This window comes from Schistocerca gregaria, chromosome 6, assembly GCF_023897955.1.
Source record: "Schistocerca gregaria isolate iqSchGreg1 chromosome 6, iqSchGreg1.2, whole genome shotgun sequence".
Classification (NCBI taxonomy): Eukaryota; Metazoa; Arthropoda; class Insecta; order Orthoptera; family Acrididae; genus Schistocerca; species Schistocerca gregaria.
In genome coordinates this window covers 211,501,011-211,521,069 of record NC_064925.1, presented here as the reverse complement: position 1 = coordinate 211,521,069, position 20,059 = coordinate 211,501,011, and the positions used below count along the sequence as shown (strand labels likewise).

Genomic DNA, 20,059 nt, shown 5'->3' with positions numbered 1-20,059 from the left:
TTTGAACTTTTGTATTTTTTTGGTTCTAATAAAACCCCACATCATTCCAAGCATGTGTGTCAAGTTGTACCTCTCTATCTACATTATTCTGTGATTTATTCAGTTTTCAAATTTATACTGATTTTTTGATAGCCTGGTACATAAATGACGTGACAGACAGGGTTAGCAGGAACCTGCTGCTGTTAGTTAATCATGCTGTGGTGTATGGGAAGGTGTCATTGAATGGACTGTGGGATGATACAAGATACTTAGGGAAAATTTCTAGCTGGTGTGATGAAAGAAGAAACGTTAGTGCAGATTAGTAGGAAAAACAATTCTGTAATGTTCATATGCAGTGCTGCTTGACACAGACACATTAAATGTGTTGCAAAGCAATATGAAATGGAATTGGCACATAAGGATGGTAATAAGGAAGGCAAATAGTTGACTTCGGTTTATTGGAAGAATTTTAGGAAAATATAGATCATGTGTAAAGGAGATCACCTATAGAGCAGTTGTGTGACCCACTCTTGAGTACTGCTTGACTGCTTTGGATCCCCACCAGATTGGAGGAAAGAAAACACTGAAGCATTTGAGAGGTATGCTGCTAGATTTGTTGCTGGTAGTTTCAATCCATATGCAAGTATTACAGAGATGCTTCATGAACTCAAACATGAAATCCTGGAGGGTAGATGATGTTCTTTTCATGAAACACTATTGACAAAATTTATAGAAGTGGTATTTGAAGCTGACTACAGAATGATCCTACTGCTGCCGGGATACACCTTGCATAAGAACTACGAATATAAGGCAAGAGAAATTAGGGTTCATATGGAAGCTCTACTTGAGTTTCTGTCAGAAAATATATTTTTATGCATATTTCCTTTAAAATGGATATTTGTAAGTTTAGGAATTGAAATGTTTGATACTGATGAATTATAATATTATTCAGTTACTATGTCGGTTGTGTCTAGTGTGACTGAGACTGTCCCCTTCATAAGGTTTCTCATGCCACAAAAAAAGATTAACGTTTAACACCGGTTATTCATGCACAATGCCTGTAAAAAACGTAATGCAATACCATGCACATGTGTTCACATTAAACATCTATCATATCCAAATGAGTATCAACAGTGATTCTGACGGTTGCAGCTAATTCATAATAAATTATCTTCATTTCCAAGAGTTGCAGTGTTCTAAAACATCCACACTGGACAAGAATTATTAACTAAATTAAACAATGGAAAAATCCAGGGTGGAATGTAACAATATTATGAAAAGGAAAGTTGTTACTCACCTTGTAGTGGAGATGCTGTGTTACAGATAGGCACAACACAAAGATTGTCACAAATAAGCTTTTGGCCAACAAGGCCTTTGTTGAAAATAGATCTCTCTCTCTCTCTCTCTCTCTCTCTCTCTCTCTCTTACACACACACACACACACACACACACACACACACACACACACACACACACACACTGAAGCCAGAAACTGCAGCCATGTCTGTGTGAGTTGCCTTTGCGAGTGTGTGTGTGTGTGTGTGTGTGTGTGTGTGTGTGTGTGTGTGTGTGTGTGTGCGTGTGTGTGTGGTCTTTTTTTGACCAGGATCTTGTTGGCTGAAAGCTTATTTCTGACATTCTCCACTGTATGGTAAGTAGAAACTTTCCTCTTCACAATATTGTTACTAACATTAATATGAGAAAGAATATGAAACAAAGTTTGGCAGTTAGGTAGGCAATACCAACTACAAACAATTAGAAGAAGCTCTGTGATTTTTGGTCACAGGCAAGTCATTCAATTGTTTGAAATTTAGTGTGGTCTTATCTGTCAACACTATTAGTAAGAATTTTTGTAAATATTAGTCCAAAAATACTTTTGATGATTGATCATATAGGGATGCATAATTTCTGTACATTAAATAAATTAAACACTTTCTCTCTCTTTTTCTTTCTTGGGAGGGTGGATGGATGGTACATCTGCAATGTCCATGAGGAACTTCTTCACAAATTCACCTTGAGCAAAACGCCTTAACGATTTGGCAGTTCTTCTGCTCATTATGAAACTAACCTTAACCAAATTGTCACATGGTGTCCACAATTTGGTGAACATTTGCTGTTTCTAGTCCAGATTAGAAATTATTATTTTCATTTTGTCTTTCTACAGTTACCCTGTAAGCTGTTAAGCAATGTATTTTGTAGAAAACTGTCTTCTCATAATCCTTCACAACAAATAGTGATTCACTAACAAGTAAACAGGTCAATTTCTCCTGGAATTGGCAACATTCAGCTTCTACTTTTATCTTCCTGATAACCAATAATTTGTAAATAAACTCAGTAAAGAAGGAAGCAACATTTGCACAAAATTAACAAACAACTAGCATAGAATTTCACATGTGAGCTTTGAGCAGTTTGTTCATCAAGTTATGGCCCCTACTGTCATTGTTAAAATCAGCACATTTTATGAGTAGTATGTAATTTTCATGACATTGTTTTCTATTATAAACTTTTTCGATATGTCAGTGTATAGTGCAGTTGTAGGCAGTTAGCAGTAAATAACATGCGTGCTTTCAGCAATGATCCAGAGGTGAAACTATTTCTCCCCACACCACTCCCAGGTAGTGAGCTACTTCCCCCATTGTCCATATCCACATGAGCACACTCAGACTGGAAACATGTTTCTCTTTCTTGCTCAAATCCAGTGGTGGCAAAATGGCACTGCTCATGCACTGAGTAAGCAAAACTTTCACTGGTCTGCATCATAAGCCACAAACCCGAAGTGTGCCAAGTATAGTTGAAAATATCTGAAAATTCTTCACAGGCTGAGTGTAAAATGAGAGCACAATGCTATCTCTCCCACAGATTTTTTCCATGGCTGTATTGAAACCATTCATTGCTGGTTGCCCACTCTTGCTCTACATGCACATAGAGAGTAAAATTGATGAAAATTTTCAGAGCTACTGCTATTACATTTAATTCAAATTATGAAATTCATATTGCTATATGAATACATTTATTTCACTCATGAATCTGTAACTACACAATTTCCCATAACCATATTTTATCATTTTAAGATATTTACATTTCTCAGCAGCAAATGAATACTTACTGCTAGTATGAATGGAACAATTTTAAATAAAAAATAAATTTAAAAAATGTGGTTGAAATTTGGAACTTAGTGAATAAAATTTCCACCAAAGAAAAAAGAATGGTTACCTCCTTTCAGATTCTTACCATCTGGACTAAATGAATCCCTAGCACGTACTTTAAATGAAAAGAATCCATCCAGTGTCTCATCTTGTGGTTCAAAATTGAGAACTATATCACCATTTTCTTCTACCAATAGTGCATTATCTTTAATACTGGTTAGACTGTTAGTGGATGCACTAATGTCACCATACAGACGATAAGTTACCACGTCATTCTGATCTGGATCAGTGGCCTATATGAAAACATGTCGGGAAGTGTTCATTATTAGAGTGTAATCTTATAATTTTATTAATTGATTTCAGATAATTTGCAAACAAATAATTTTTGCAGGAAGCAAATACATGAAGAAAAAAATATTTCAAGAAATTAAACATGTTTTAAATTATTACAAATTCTTAACACTATTTTAGTACAAAACAATTTTAAACATATACATTTATGACATGCAAAAATTATTGCAGCATCAGCCTGCAGAGAAAGCATTGTGATCTTTGAGTTAACCACCAAGCTCTTTCAGCCATCGTCAGCAGAAGTATGCTAAATGCCTCTTTGAAACTATTACTAAAAATCATCCATTGTACTCACATTAACTATGAACACTATGTTTTTAAAATAGATAAAAACGTATCTATGTGACTAAAATTAAATTACTTGTCAGGGCACAATGTAAGGTGTTGTATGACGAAGGTTAAAGAGTTCTATCCTGTAACGTAATTTAGAAACTGCAAAAAGACAGGTTAATATGAACATGTTTCCTATCAAAAAGATTTTCAATACTGCCAACTTATTGCTTTTGTACTTGTGGCATCTCTGGCATAAAGTGCCATATCTTTGGACATGAGGATCTTTGGCTTACTTTGGCTATGTCTGTTGAGCGCACTACATTTGTACAACCAGCTTGTATTCTCCTTGTTCTGTGCTTAAATAAATGTTCATTCAACAGCTAAAGTGTGTTATTACCAATCTATGACCTGTAATATCCACAGTGGTGACCCCAACGTCATCATAATGTGTTCGGGAATTATTTAGTGCTTCATTTCATCATTAACGGAATTTGTGTGATGGTCCACATTGTCTTCGGAACAAGGAATCTCCCAGTGTCCTTTTGTGCTAGTGCCTCGGACCCTATTAACTGCACTTGTGTATTTACTAGTGTACCTAATGTGCATTTGGTGAGAAGTGAACAATTACCTGGCCCCAGCCATGCCAGCGACCACTTAACCATAACCAGCCCAAAAGGGCCACAGTCAAGTGCAACTATGCAGCAACAGCTGATACATGGACAGAGCACGCCGCTATTGTGAATGATAATCAAGTGATGGATGTTGTGGTTCACCTCTCAGCTAAGTAGTCCCCTTTGGTTTGGTCTGATGTACCGAACTATAATCCGAACGTTCATGGGCACAGGGTTACACATTCTTATATGCCTGACATATGCCCCACAGGCTGTCTCAGTGACACCAGTCACCTCAACCACACTGGTTTCCATGACCTTGGTTTCATGGTCACACCACGATTGCCTTCCATCCACTTTCGTAATTACAATCCCCCCACCCCTTGGCTGTACCGTGACCACCTTCCGACTGCTGGCAGGTTTCCTAAGCTGTCTGCATTGCAAAAGGACAACTCTAAGACTTGGTTTACATTGGTGGACCATCTAGTGGATATCCATGGGATTTCAGATGATGGTGCACGTTTTGTCTGCTTAGTGAACCACCTCTATGCTCATCCAGACCTCATCAGTGATCTGCTCCTATTGCCACCCACCTCTCCCATGTATTTAATGGTGAATACTTTTCTCGTCCACCAGCAGAGGCTATCCACTACATCATCCACGACGAGCATCTCGACAACCACACACCTTCGCAGCTTTGGTGGTGCCTTTGTATATTAATTGATGATCAAGCACTACCAGATGCCAGACAATCATTCATCACAGACACCACCTGTCACAGATGACATCGCCATCACCTTTGATTGGCACACCTGCACCTTTGGTTCTGTGCTCTGCAGCAGGAGGCAGCCTCAGCAGCTCAGTGGAATGTCAGGAGCTACCACTTAATGGCCTACAGGAGGGACTGGCGGCAACCTCACGACAGTGTCCAACCCCACCCGAGCAGCACATCAAGCAGTCTCAGGGAACGAAAGTCAGTTGCATCCCCTGCCCTCTCCACACCACCTTGCTGCCAAGCTTATCCACTATGCTGGTACCATGCGACTTATGGGGACACCACTCACATTTTCCACACACCTCGTGTGTACCAAAACTATTCTGGTGGTCACATTTAGGCACATCCCGCCACAATCGTTCATGGTGCCTACTGTCTGCCACCGTACCTCTTGCTCCAGCGGCGCAACATCTCTACATCATGGAGTTGTCATCAGTCACTCACTTTCTCGTTGACACCGGTGCCGAGCGCTATCCCAGCCAAGCATGCACCAGAATGCATTCTCCTGCTAACCTCATTTTGATTGCTGCAAATCACTCTCCTATCACAGTCCTTGGCTCCATCAAGATGTCACTTCACCTATAAACAGTCATCACCCTTCCTTGAACTTTTCACATAGCTTATGTAGATGCACCTGTGATCGGGTTGGACTTTCTACCCGCAGGCTGCAGCACTCTGCCACGCATCTGTTTCTACCGTTCTGTACCTGAACAAGTTCGCACAACTCTTCTCTCCACCCCCTTGCCTACCCTCTCCGCATGTGCATCTCTGCTCGAGGGTATTACTGCACGACTCTCTGATTTATAGGATGTGCTTACACAGATTGGTGAGCTCCACAACATAATGAGGTTTTACGCACTTGCATTGCCACCACATCTGCCGAATTGGCTCACACATGGAGTATGATTCGCAGCCTGTCCACAGAGCTGCATCATTTGGAACTATCATTCACTTCTACTGCAGCTTCACACTGCATCACTCCTGTGTCAAGTTTCCCTCCTCCTGCTGCAGGTTAGGGTCCTTCACAGGTGCATCTACAAGACGTTCATGTTCTTGCTTCACGAGATCTCTTGCATCACACGGCTGTCACGCCACATCCTCTGCCATCGTCTGCTGCTGATCACCGGCCCATACCATTCCGGCCTGGCAAGGTGAGTGAATGAACCAATCGTGCACCCCCCCCCTCCCCCCAACTGCCTCCCTCCATGGGTCTCGATCATCAGCAACAGAATTTGTTATAGAATCTGCACCATGGATGGCCCACCTATATGTTATAAAGCTAGACATCTTAATGCTTCCAAACTTGTGCGAGCAAAAGAAATTGTACAGGATTTATTGGCTTCCAGCATGCTCTGACCATCAGACAGCAACTGGTCTTCTCCTATCCACTTTGTTCCTAAGAAGGATGGCTGGTTACACACGTGCGGGGACTACAAGTCTCTTAATGGTGGGACGGACAACTACTGACAACTATCCCACTCCTCATATCCAGGACTTCACACAATTAGTGCATGGCTCGAAGTTTTTCTCTGTCTTAGATTTTTCGAAGGATTATAACCAAATTCCCATGACCCTGCCAGATATTCCAAAGATGGCCATCATCAAACATTTCAACCTATTTGAATACTGTTACATGCCTTACGGTCTGAAAAATGCTGCGGAGACGTGGCAACGGTTCATTTATTCGAGTTTGCTACCTCTGCCTTTCGATTTTGCTTATTTGGATGACATCCTGATTTTTTCCTCATCTGTCAAGGAGCACCAGTTTACCTCGATGCAGTTCGTTTGACTCTCACAGTCAATGGTGTGGTGATCAACCACAACAAATCTCAATTCTGTTCTACATCTGTTACATTTCTTGGCCATACGGTCTCAGCCAATGGCCTCCGACCAACGGATTCTCATGACGAAACCATTCTTGCACTGCCTCTTCCTGAGAATTACTCTCAACTCCGTCGTTTTCTGGGCATGGTAAACTTTTATCGACGCCACATCCCTCGTGCTGCCTCCGTCCAATTGGCCCTTCCTGTCGCCCTCTCCGGTAAAAATACCACGGGGAAGCGAATGTTGGGCTGGACTAAGCTCATGCTCGATGCATTTGATAATCTGAAAACTGTGGTCATGAAAGCTGTCACTCTCGCCCACCCTGACCCTGAGGCCCATATTTCTATTACAACTTATGCTAGCGAGTCAGCTGTTGGTGCTATCTTACAACAGCAAACTGCGGACTCAACTCAGCCGCTCCATTTCTTTTTAAAGAAACTAACCAGGCTTTCGACCGTGAGCTTCTCATGGTTTATGAGGCAGTGAAACACTTCTGGAGCAACCTGGAGGCGTGTCCTTACACTACCTACTCAGACCAAAAACCTCTTGTTGACGCGATATGCAACCCGGCGAAGGATCAACCGCCGTGACGCTTCTGGCACATGGACTTTATTTGCCAACATTCCTCAGATGCTTGTTACATTTGTGATGCAGAAAATGTAGATATCTATCTCTTATCTCGGTTCTCTCTGCATCCTTGAACTTAGATGGCCTCACCTGATTCCAGATTGAAAATGAGGATACACAGTGATTGGATTCGGACAACGAGTCTTCGATCACTATCAGACCTGTTGTCTTGCACAGGTCAATGACCCTGGCCCTATGTGATGTTTCTACAGTTTCCCCCCACCCCTTGGTGCCAACCACCCTTTGACGTGGGATCCTTGATGCTTTACACAACCAGGCCCACCTCAGAATGCGCGCAACGATGAGACTAAGCACTGAACATTTCATCTGACGCGGCATATGGCATGATTGCTACTCATGGACCCAGGTGTGTGTCCCTTGCCAAACAAGTGATTTGAGAAAAATGTTTTGTGTTATTCTTGTGTTTATTAATGATGAAATTTGTGTAATTAGTACCAAATATTTTACAGATAAAGCAATATAAAAGCCTGAAGTAAGCCAATAATATGGTAATTATTAAAAAGTTTTGTTGAACAACTAAGAAAGAAGTATAAATATTTCAAGCTGTAGATATCCATACAGGAACAGTAAATGAAATGGTTTGAATAAAGAATTCAATGCTGTTTGCCATCCACATAAATTGCACTAGTTGACTGTTCTGTCAGGTTTTGGCAGAATATTTAAAACATTATGAATGAGAATACACACAACACTGGTGTAATATTCTATAATACTTATTATTTCCCTCATGAAGCGTTTTTCAGCTGCTATCTGATGATGGCATTAACAGCTAAAAACCAGTTTGTGAAATAAATAGCAAATATTGTACAATATTTCATCAGTGTTGTGTGTGTTTTTATTCGTAATCAGTAGAAATATTGTTAATATGATATATTCAGCTTAAAGTCAAGTTCAGTTGCCCATGTGAAAGACTATTTTTCAGTAAAACTTTGTCACATTATGGCCCTGCAGTTTAAAGTAACTAAAGTTGAAATGAATGGCCCTGGGCACTTTGGGACTTAACATCTGAGTTCATTAGTCCCCTAGACTTAGAATTACTTAAACCTGACTAACGTAAGGACAGCACACACATCCATGCCCAAGGCAGGATTCGAACCTGCGACCGTAGCAGCAGCGCGGACCCAGACTGAAATGCCTAGAACTACTTGGCCACAACTAGTGTTGCCTACAGTAATGTTTACTGAGAACAAAAGTTTGTCAGCATGTAGCCCTTAAGGCTTGAGTAAGGAGAAGTATGCTGTTTAAAGTAAAGTAATGTTTGAAGTAACTAATATTTTGTCTGTTATAAAGGTAACGTTTTGTCTATAATATGATTGTCTACTACTGTGAACTGTAATTCTTCAGAATCAGTTTTTGTAAGGAATACAAAGCAGTGGTTTTGAAGTGTAAGGATTATGTAATGGAGAAACATGTAAGACAATATGAAGTAATGAACTGACAAAATATAATGAGGTATATGCAATAATGACATATCACCAAAATTTTATGATGTATGTGTATTAATGAAGTAATAACAACAGATGTAAGTAGTATTATGTGGAGTAGTAATGATTAAGGACACTGTCTTTGTGTCAGTTAAATTTTATAAATGCACAGGTTGGTAATGTGGATGAACAATTAAATATAAACATGAGCAAGAGAGTTTATTTTTATCATGATAAGACATCCACATGAAGTCAGGCATCTCCAGTCTACAGTTTGAATAAAATAACCTGTAATATCCAAGATTACAAAATATCATTATACCAGTCTATACACAGTAAACTCTCCCTCCCCCATCCCCCCTCCCCTCACCCAAAAATCCTGTCATAGCCTAACAAAAACATGTCCATGAAAATTCACACTTGGTAATCACAAAATATAGATCTGTGTGTTACAGTTCAGGTTAGTTCTGCACACATTAACATCTCTGTGAACATCATACAGTACCAAACTTCTTTGGTTATTACAAATATGAATTGTGTCTGTCAGTTTGTACTTGGTATTGGTGTTTTTACCACAGTTGTATTAAATGTTTTGGTGACTTAATTTGAGAAATGTACATAATGGGCCATTTCTTTATGAACTGTGACCTGTGGAATGTTGATATATACAAAATGTGTTGCCATGGAGTAATCAGGTAGTGTATGTTCTAACATGGTGTTTGTGAATTGTGAACCAAAGCACAATGTATAATGGTCATTAGTCAGCTGCAATTTAAACACAATAAATGTGCATACTACAATAACTTAAAGCATCAATGCTGTATCAGTTATTATTTGACTTCATTAAGTATTCAAACTATTTTCCATAACAGACTATGAATTTAAGGTGTTAACAAGGGTCTTCAGTCTACAAACAGGTTAATAATATTACAATGGAGTTTTTTTAGCGGCTTCAGGTGTCTTTCTATGACATTGATGATAATATCTCTTCCACTGATTTTGTTAAATTAAGGCAGTAATCCACGATTTTTCTTTATAAAGGAAGACCTGAAAACTGAGTTCAGCATTCCTGCTCCTTCTTTGCTGCCTTCAGTTTCAACTCCCGTAATAGTGGAAATTAAGATCTGAGGTCCTAAGGTATTGTTTAATTTACTGAAAGAGCAAAGAAGTACTTTTCAGTTAAATTTATGGAATAAGTACTCAGAAGAGAGAACAGTTACCTACCTTAACAGTCATGATGACTGTACCAACTGCAAAGTCAATAGTAAATCCTCCAGCAATCAAATCATTTTCAAATTCTGGAGGCATGTCATTTACATCTGTTACCTGGAAAAAATTTAAGCTGATCATTTGACATATAAAAGTGAAAAAAGTGTCACAAACAGCTTAAAAGTGTTTGTGAATACAAGCAGCTGATCACAAGGAAGATTTCATAAAGTTAGTTTAGGAGAATATATTTAACTATGGACATAGATATATATTGCGATTCTGAAGATGTAGCCACCATTGCTTTTAGTTCTCTAATTCATCAGCCACAATAAATAATTAAGTACCTATGCATAACTTTACATACGTGGATAAGCACTCTATTTACTGATGGAGCCACTGGCATACATTCAATAATTCTAAGTTGATTTAGGACATTTCTTGCTCACTGTCTTGTCCAGCTTGACAACCTTCTGGCTAAATATGCAAGATGAGATTTGTCAGACAATCTTGGTTCAAATTGCTCTAAGCACTATGGGACTTAACATCCGAGGTCATCAGTCCCCTAGACTTAGAACTACTTAAACCTAACTAACCTAAGTACATCACACACATCCATGCCTGAGGCAGGATTCTAACCTGTGACCATAGCAGCAGTGCGGTTCCAGGCTGAAGTGCCTAAAACCGCTCGGCCACAGCGGCCGGCTCAGAAAATCTCTTCATTTATATGTCATATGCAGATTTCCTAATAACCCTTTTTGTTAAACTATGATTCTGGATTCAGTGTAATGCATTGTTGGCTTCAGCCTAAAATGATGACGGTAGTATGGTAGTACTGATTCAATCAACAAGCAGTGAGTCATTTCGACCAAGGTAAGGTTCTATTATTTGTTGCACCATCTTGCTGTGGTGTGTATGGGTGGCACTATTAAACATCACTGCATGCCTGCCAGCTTGAGAATGGCATCCACTCTGTAATTTCAGCTTGCCTCACCATTTTCTGACTGAAGTAATTTAATCTTATGACTAGTCTGATTTTACAACAGCTTTTTAAAGTGTCAGCAGCCTCTTCCATAAGATGCAGGAAATATAGTGGGCCTTACACCTGCTGTTATCATTTATGAAAGCTTTATGGCACACTGGAGGCCCATCTGTTGTAGCAATTTTGTGTGTCGTGCCATTTGTGATAGCATTCAGCTCGGCTGGTGAACTCACTCGGGGGCTGTTGTGAACGGGAATTGGTAGCACACAAGAGTCACTAAACTGATGTGCCGGGGAAGCTGTCTGCGTTGGTGGTGACGGTGACAAAGTTCCACAAGGTGCATCTCCAGTGTCAGATGGTGGCGGCGTTGACAGGTGTTGTAAGAAGCTTCGTGCCTCAATGAGGGCTTGCGTAGCCGATGATATGGCACAGTTCAGTTCGGCGTTGTGAGCACGGAGATCATCGACTGCAGGGCATTCGGGCTGGAGCTGGTCAATGGAAGTTGTGAGGCTGTCCGCCAATGAAGAGCACTTGATGGGAGGTGTGACGAAGTCATCGGGCAGCTGAGGGGGAGGGGGGCCGAAGAGGGGCTGAATATGCAATATGAGTGGACGAGGCATGGTGCAATAATGCAGCTGGCTGAAGATCTGGAGACAGTCCGAAGTGGAAGAGGAAGTCAATGCCTAATACTGGATCTTCGACATCAGCCACGTAGAAGGACCAAGTGAACTGTTTGCCAGGTATGAGTTCAATAGGTAACTTGGCCAAACCCTCAACATGAAGTGTTGAGTTATTTGCTGCTTAAAGGGACAGTTTGGATGGTGTCATGTCCTTTACAGAAAATGTGGGAGGTATGATACTAACGTCTGCTCCGGTATCAACAAGAAAATACCAGCACGAAACTACATCCAAGGCATATAGGTGTCCTTGTGAGGTGGGGGATCTGACAGAATGCAATGTCTGTGGGCACCCCTGCATGTATCTGCGGGCCATGGCACCTACTGCGGCCCGGGTGCAGCGTTTGGGAACACACAGGGCGGACAGCAGTTGCGAGCGGCATTCCTGAAAGTGGTGTGAAACCAGCATATGTGTGAGTCAGCTGTACTCGTTCTGCCAGCCGAAGTGTCAGGTGAGGCGAAGGCGGGGCGGGTACGTGCTAGCCCAGTTGGGGTGGGGAGAGGCTGCTGCCGACCCGTTGACAGTTCCAGGTCTTGGCCGCTAGATGGCTGCTGTTCTGTGTGCTGTCCACGATACACACATGCCCGGCCTCTACCGCCCGACGGTGAAAGTGTACCCACAAGATTACAAACCTCAGAGGTACTAGGCACTGTGCTGCATGGAGGGAGGTCGCTGTGTCGAATAATGGCGTATGCCTGGTCCGCCAGCCGTAGTTTATCCTCAAGTGACACTACGGTATGTGGAGGAAATTGTAACTGTAGTTCTTGCAGCAGCTTCACCACAATGCCCAGAGCACTAAGTTCGGTAAGATCTCGGTACAAACCTGTGCACGCAAGTGTCGCCACAGCTGTGAGGATGTTCTGTTGCCTATAGTCTCATTGTAAATTATGTTGTGAATTGTATTGACCGGTGGACAGAGGCATATTTGTTGCTCTTAGGTGGGTTCAGCAATAAGTCACTGATGAGATCAAGGTGGTCATGCAGGTGTTTCACTAAACACACAAAATGAGTGCTGTTGTCAGCAATACCATGTATGTCCAACATGTTGTCCACCAAGGTAAACCATGTCACTGGGTTGTAACGGCAGCAGCTTCAGAACATGGCCAGGGGCCAGTGCTTGCAGGGCTGTAGGAAAGGCACGAAATGTATGGGGATTCTGCACGGTGTTCACTGGTGCGAACTGTGCCTCAGTGGCGGGCGATGTGTTGCGCTGAACGTCCATTAGCTGTGTAGGTGAGATGTGGTATCCAGTCCTTGTAGGCAAGGAATCTGTACAGCCACACGACGAGCACGGCATGACAGGCATGGGTGGATAAACTGCCGATGCAGCCGAAATCTTGAGCAGAGGCCAAAGATCATGATTGAGTGCTGAGTGACGGGGCCGAACCATGGCAGGTGCATCGCCCGAAAGTGTGCGCGGTGCGGCAGGATGGATAGGCGTATAAATGGCCCGTCGCAGTTGGCACGAATGTTACTTCGACTGGCGCAGAGGGGGACACATTAAACGGCGGACATGCATGTGGACCCAGAAACTGGACTGCCGCATGGTCTATGTTGTGCGATATAAACTCTGGTTTCCGGGGTCCTGTGTTGGAGGAGCATTCTGTCAAGCGTAGAATGCCGTAGAAGGTGTCTGCGATGAAGTGTACATCGCCTGGTGTGGTATGCCGGCAGAGGTTAGAGTCGTCCAGCAAGGTGAGGAAAACACGGATATGAACATTCCCAGTGTATTATTAGCACACGGGTTAAAGCATTGCGCTTCACAATCGGATGTCCATTCTGCGGTTGCGGCATCGTGCATTGCCGGAAAAAGTAGAGGCTGCGACATTGTCTATTGGTGCGAGCTCAGTGATACACAGCGAGCGACTGCAATGTATTTTCGTGACACGGGGTCACTAATGTGGGTTTTTTGGGCTATTGTGACAGACCATGCACCGAAAACTCCAACTTATTAGGGTAAGACACTTTTATTAAGGTTCATATAACTATAGAAACACAAGAAAAACAATGCAGAATTTCATGACATGACTATCACTCAGAAAAGTCGCAGACGGGACTGCCATAGAATCTTGAGTCTCCAAAGACCATTTACTCTGCGCTTCGCCTGTGAAGTTACTGGTGGTCGACTGTCACCACAGATTAAACATGTTTGTGATGAAATATTTAAGAACACCATAAACAACAATGTCTGTACCATATTTTTGAACTTTCACCACTCTTATATTACTTTGGTTTATGTATTTATTTATTGTAATATTTAGTGTAACTTTACTCCTTCTATACAAGGTGAATCATCTAGAAGTTGCACCATGAACTTTGAGGAAATAGAAAGTGCTATTGATGTGCAATTTTCACAAAATGGACTGGTAGCCAGGGCTCATATTGTTAGCAAATAAAAAGATTGTAATAATACTTCGAAAGTGTATTTTTGTGGTAACATATGCTTTTTTAAATGGAACAATACCTATTGAATATTAACAAACTAGAAGTAGGTTAAATTAGAATGTCAGTAGTGTTTGTTGTTTACAAGATATCGTATTTTAAGAAGTTTCCATGCCAATATTTGTTTCTGTTATTCGACCTGGCTAGTAGCTAGGTTCTATGTTGTTATGTTTGCTTACAATGAGCTTTTGTGTTCCTTGAGTGAACTGTTACTATGTTGTTATGTTTGCTTACAATGAGCTTTTGTGTTCCTTGAGTGAACTGTGACTTGCTAGTCAGTTAGTGTGTTGTGTCCCAGGCAGTAGGTCATCAGTGGATGATGGTATTTATCAATTTAGAACAAGCTGACATGTTCATGGTGTAAGGAGAATGTAGGAAGCATGCAATTTATTCTTTTACGGTGTATGTGGCAAACTATCCAATAGAAATCAACCATCTCAGCAATTATTTATCAACCTCTTTAAGCACTTACATGAAAGTGGTAGTGTAACACCTAGGCAACATAACAGAAGGAAGCAAGTGATGGCAGAAGAAGGAGAAATTAATGTTTTTAGTGCTGTTGCAGATGATCCACACGTGAGCTTCCACATAATCACACGAGGAAATGGAATGAGTCACACAAGTGTCCTATGCTTTCTACATTAACATAGTTTCCAACCCTGTCACATCTCTCTCCATCAAGAGCTACATGGAAATGATTATGAGAATTGTGTTAACTTCTGCACATGGACATTAAGACAGGATTCTCCAGATGTATCGTGTATCTTGTTTAGTGATAAAGCCACATTTAGCAATCATGGGTAGGTAAGCCATCAAAATTGCACTACAGGTCTGTTGACAATGTCTGTTGGCTTTGTTAGGTAGAACATCAGTTTCCGTGGAGCATACATGTGTGGTGTGATAGTGAACCATCAACTCATAGGCCTGTTTTTCATAGGCAGAACACTGAATGTGAACAAGTATCACAGACTCCTAACACACAACCTTCAATTGATGCTAGAAGATGTCCTCTGTAGGCTAGGAGGAACTTGTGGTACTAACATAATGGCTGTCCACCCCATAATGCATGAAGTACTACACTATGTCTTCATGAATTGTTTCCAAATCCATGCACTGGATGCAGAGGATCTGTGCCTTAACCAGCCCATTCCCTACATTTGATGCCTGCAGAATTTTTTCCGTGGTGAAAGCTCAAAGATGCTGTCTACAAGGATGTACCAACTACATCTTATTATACTCCAACCACGTATTACTGCAGCCTGCTTGGACATATATGCTGAAATCCTAGCACATGTGAAGCAGTCACTCCATACCAGATTGGAAGTGTGTATTTCCACTGCCAGTGGACAGAAATAAATCATTTGGTCAATTTTTATGTGACAAGGACATTTATTTGCATAAAATGCATTCAAATGGGCAACACGAGTCAGGCTTAGAGAGGCGAGGGTGAGCCAGAGTGTGGTGGTAGGCAATCCATAGTTTGCATCAAACCTGAGTGAAGTTAATGAACAGTGACATCTGCCATTTGGACAAGGCTGAATTGCGTGGCAGTTACAGAGACAAAGTCCACGGCGCTGCAGCACCAGGAGAGGCAGGTGGTATTCACAGCTACAGGGCGTGTGGCAAAGAGAGAGCGTCACCGATGGGTGGTGGGGTACATTCAGAACGGCTGCATGGCTTCCTCCACCCTGATTGGTCAGAAGCCAAGAAACCCACAGGGGCAGCATGGAAAGTTCCGTAGCGTAGCCTGGTCAGTGTCGCCTAGGCGGCGTTACCTCGTCAGGACATGAGGGAGGCGCGTGATCGAGATTTCCCACCCCGGTACTGACTCGCTGTTGTCAGACTGTGGGCCGAGAAAATTACAGGTAGCCGAAGCTCCCGGCTAATGATTGACCGTAATAAGAGAATGAAATTAACCTTTCGAAATAAATTAATGATAGAATCCCCTAGTATCTGCCTCAACCTTACCGTACTTACAAAATAGCTTTACTGTTTATGTTTCTTGTGCACAAGGCTAAATACAAATTAGTCAAGGCTCACAATGTAAATGAAAACAAAAGCACACAGCTACTCAGGTGCAGTAACATCTGTATTTACAAAAGAAAGTGTATGCTGGTAACAACTTAAATCTTAACAGTGAATTCACAAATTAATCTAAATACGGTTGCTTCCAATCTTACATTAAGAAAAACTTTATTAGCTGATTATAGTAGAATAAAATTGATGGGGTGGCAAATAAGACCATCATGATTTACAAGTTACAGGTTTAACCAAACATATAACATGCAATAACTCAAAATTATGCTCTTGTTAGTTAGTGTTTTCTTCAACCCAGCCCTTCAATTGTTATAAGTTATCTGTCTTACACAATACGGCAACTACAGGTGAGTGCAAAACATCAACAGTAATGTAAGGGAATATCTACAGAAGTGGAATATGAGGATACTAATGTTACAATTTGTAATTGGATAGCAATCTCTAAACATGTGAAATTGTTGAACAATGATCACTACTGAACAATCTCTAAATGTCTTATCACCATGTGCAAAGGAGCAGAAGAACACTGATAATTCTGAATCCATACAACATAAAAATGGTGAAGTGAAACAGTATCATCGCCCAGTCTGTCATCCTTCAGACTCTTATAAAAGAACAGCACAATTGTATGTATGGTGAATGTTCACTAAAGCTTATCGCTATGTCTCCCTGCTTTCTCTCATTATATGTTCAACGTCTTTTTAACTTAGTCCACATCTGTGAGAACCATTTCACTAAGGGTGTATGGCAGGAACATTTGTAAATCTCTTTGTATATATGTATCAAATATTTTTGCTTTATAACATGTTTAACATTCCTAGCACTAGATGATATTAGTGGTTCAGAGGCTTTACAGCTCACACATGAAGAGAGCTGCCAGAGGCTTAAAAGGCATGTCATGTTGACTCTGCCACTCACTGAAATGAACTAGGCAAGCAGCTGCAGTTCAGCATAGAATAGTACACTGCATGAGCAATGATGAGTTACCATCCTATTGTGTTTATGGCATTGTGCTCACACCCAGTTTCTGTGTTACAGACCCCAAGTTTTTGCAACTTTGGCAGCAACTGCTGTGACTGCAACAGCATCAACAGTTTGTACCTTCATAATAATCCACAAAGAATAGCAGGCCACTCTCTAGGCTGTTCTCCTGCAGCTAGTGTCTTAGCAACAACAACCGCATCAGTCAGTATCCATGGCTACAACTCCACCACTGTTCACTGCTGTGGGGAGCTGGGAAGTCTAACTACACCATTTTGAAATGTACTGTTTTACTTATGGCATTTCTGGAAGACAACAAATTGCATTGCTCTCATCTTCTAGTACTCCCTTATATGAAATGGTGCAGTAACTGCGACCAAGTGAATTGTCTTTCAGTGATCTCCTTGATCTGTCATCTGAAATGAAATGAAATGTCATGTGGCTAGGGCCTCCCATCGGATAGACCGTTCGCCTGCTGCAGGTCTTTCGAGTTGACGCCACTTTGGCAACCTGGGCGTCAATGGGGATGAAATGATGATGATTAGGACAACACAACACCCAGTCCCTGAGCAGAGAAAATCTCCGACCCAGCTGGGAATCAAACCCGGGCCCCTTAGATTGACATTCTGTCACGCTAACCACTCAGCGGACTACAGGGGCGGACTCAGTCATCTGAATGCTATGATGGGAGATGCTAGCCTTCAGTTGAATTCGTGTCAAGAAGAACATGGACAATGCAGCATGGGCTGTTGACTTACAGGTTCTCACACTCAAATGCAATTTCATGTGGCAGAACCGAAATTTTCATTTGGGTAATGTTCAATTCAAGATTTGATTGTGCATCTTGCACCTCACAGGGAGTTCACAGGTAAAGCTTTGCAAAGTATGGTCCTAGTATAGGTAAAGTGCTTATAATTCTAAATCTTTTAGGTTGCTTTGACAGTTCAGATGGTTTTACAAATGAAATTAATATTTTCCAAATTTTTAGCCACCATTACAAGCAGCAATTGACTGATGATTCTGACTCCTCATCTTCTATTTCTGTCTCTAAGTCCCATCCAAGTTCACAGGAATTTAGGTTACCAGCATTTCATTACAGATTTAGGTACATCAATCATTCTTCTCCCACTTCACCACTGAATGCATTTTTGTAATGTCAATCGTGTAGGTCAGAAACCCCTCCTCAGTGTTGTGAAGCATGTCATGCACATTGAAGAATCCCTAGTCCTGTCATAATTGTGGCAGTGGGATAGCAGAAACAGATGCCTGTATCATGCAGCAGACTGAACGGCAAGAGGACAACCCTGCATTCCCCACAACCATGGATACAGAGCAGGTGGCTTCCCTGCCACTGTGAACTCTCACTTTGGATTTTACACTATTTATATGAAAACACTTTGTGATGTATAGATCCACCCCCACCGTTGGAAGCAATCTAGGCAAAATCCTGCACCAGCAGTGGCATCACACCCTGTTAAACATCCTTAGGCCCATACAATGTGTACAAAATAATGTAATTGGATTGATAAAAAATCTACTCATCAAGTGGTGGCAGAACGCACACATGAAACAAATTTGTAATTAGGCAAGCCTTTGGAGCCAGTGGCTACTTCTTCAGGCGGAAGTCTGGAAGGGGAAGGAAGAGGCATCAAGGAAGAGGATTGGAGAGGTCTAGAAAAAAGGGTAGATTTTGGGAAAGTCACCCAAACCGTGGTCAGGGGAGACTGCATGAGATGAGAAGGAAAGACCTCTCCAGTCCTTTTATTTCACCCCTATTTCTTCCCATTCTACCCTTCTGCCTGAAGAAGGTGCCACTCCAAAAGCTTGCCTAATTACAACCTTCTTTTATGTCTGTGTTCTTCCGCTGCTTGGTAAGTAGATTTTTTATCTACCCAATTAACTTATTTTGTCAAAAATTGATTGTTTTCATTGTTACATCCTGTGTACCAATGTTCTATATGTTGGGTCACATACATGTGACCAACACCTGGGTCAGATGCAAGGAATCATCATAGGTCACAGGCGGCATCAGCTGTTTGAAATAGTATCTGGGTAAGTCTGCCTGACCCACCACAACAACCAGCTCCAGCTGCAACTGAAGTCACAAAAGATGCCATTGCCCTCATTTCTACCTCTTACTCTTGAAACAGATACCAGGGTTGCCACCAGCTAGGCCTCTTGCTGTTTCTCTGCACCTGCTGCACTTCAGTGTGACAACCACCCCTGCGCCCATATTGACTGGTAGGTTGGTAAGGGGGTCACGGTCTGTGAGTTCTATAGAAGGAGAACTACATACTCCATTCCGACTTGCCTCACTCTGGTGGCATCAGAGCAGTCTATTGCTGGGGGCACTCTGTTGCCTCCACTGCAGCCACAGTTTTTGGCTGAGTCTCCTGATGAAGTTGGCCCCAAGTTTATACTACTTGAGTCACTGACAGTGAGTTCTGCCACTCCACCTACACCCCACCATTGATACTGTTATCATCTAGGGCATTTTTGGCCCTACATGCTGATTTCAGGGGGCAGGGATTTAATATTCCTGCCAGTGGATGGCATCAATAGTGACTCAGAGGTGTTGCAGCTCACTACAGGTATAAAAGGTGTATCATATGGGCTCAGCTGCTCGCAGCTATGGGTGAAATAAGCAGCCATGACTCAATCAAGAATAGTATGCCACATACTCTACTCATATCTCCCTTAGT

At 41.8% G+C, this 20,059-nt stretch overlaps 1 protein-coding gene across 2 annotated transcripts in view; it reads right to left on the bottom strand.

Annotated features, from left to right (window-relative positions):
• Positions 1–20,059, bottom strand: part of LOC126278373 (cadherin-23-like) — a 520,639-nt gene that overhangs the window by 40,123 nt on the left and 460,457 nt on the right. For both annotated transcript variants that reach the window (XM_049978447.1, XM_049978446.1), the window contains exons 27-28: positions 10,256–10,357; positions 3,211–3,418 (exon numbers count right to left, since the gene is read on the bottom strand). In XM_049978447.1, coding sequence (XP_049834404.1) covers positions 3,211–3,418; positions 10,256–10,357 — 310 coding nt within the window. The remainder of the gene's footprint in view (positions 1–3,210; positions 3,419–10,255; positions 10,358–20,059) is intronic.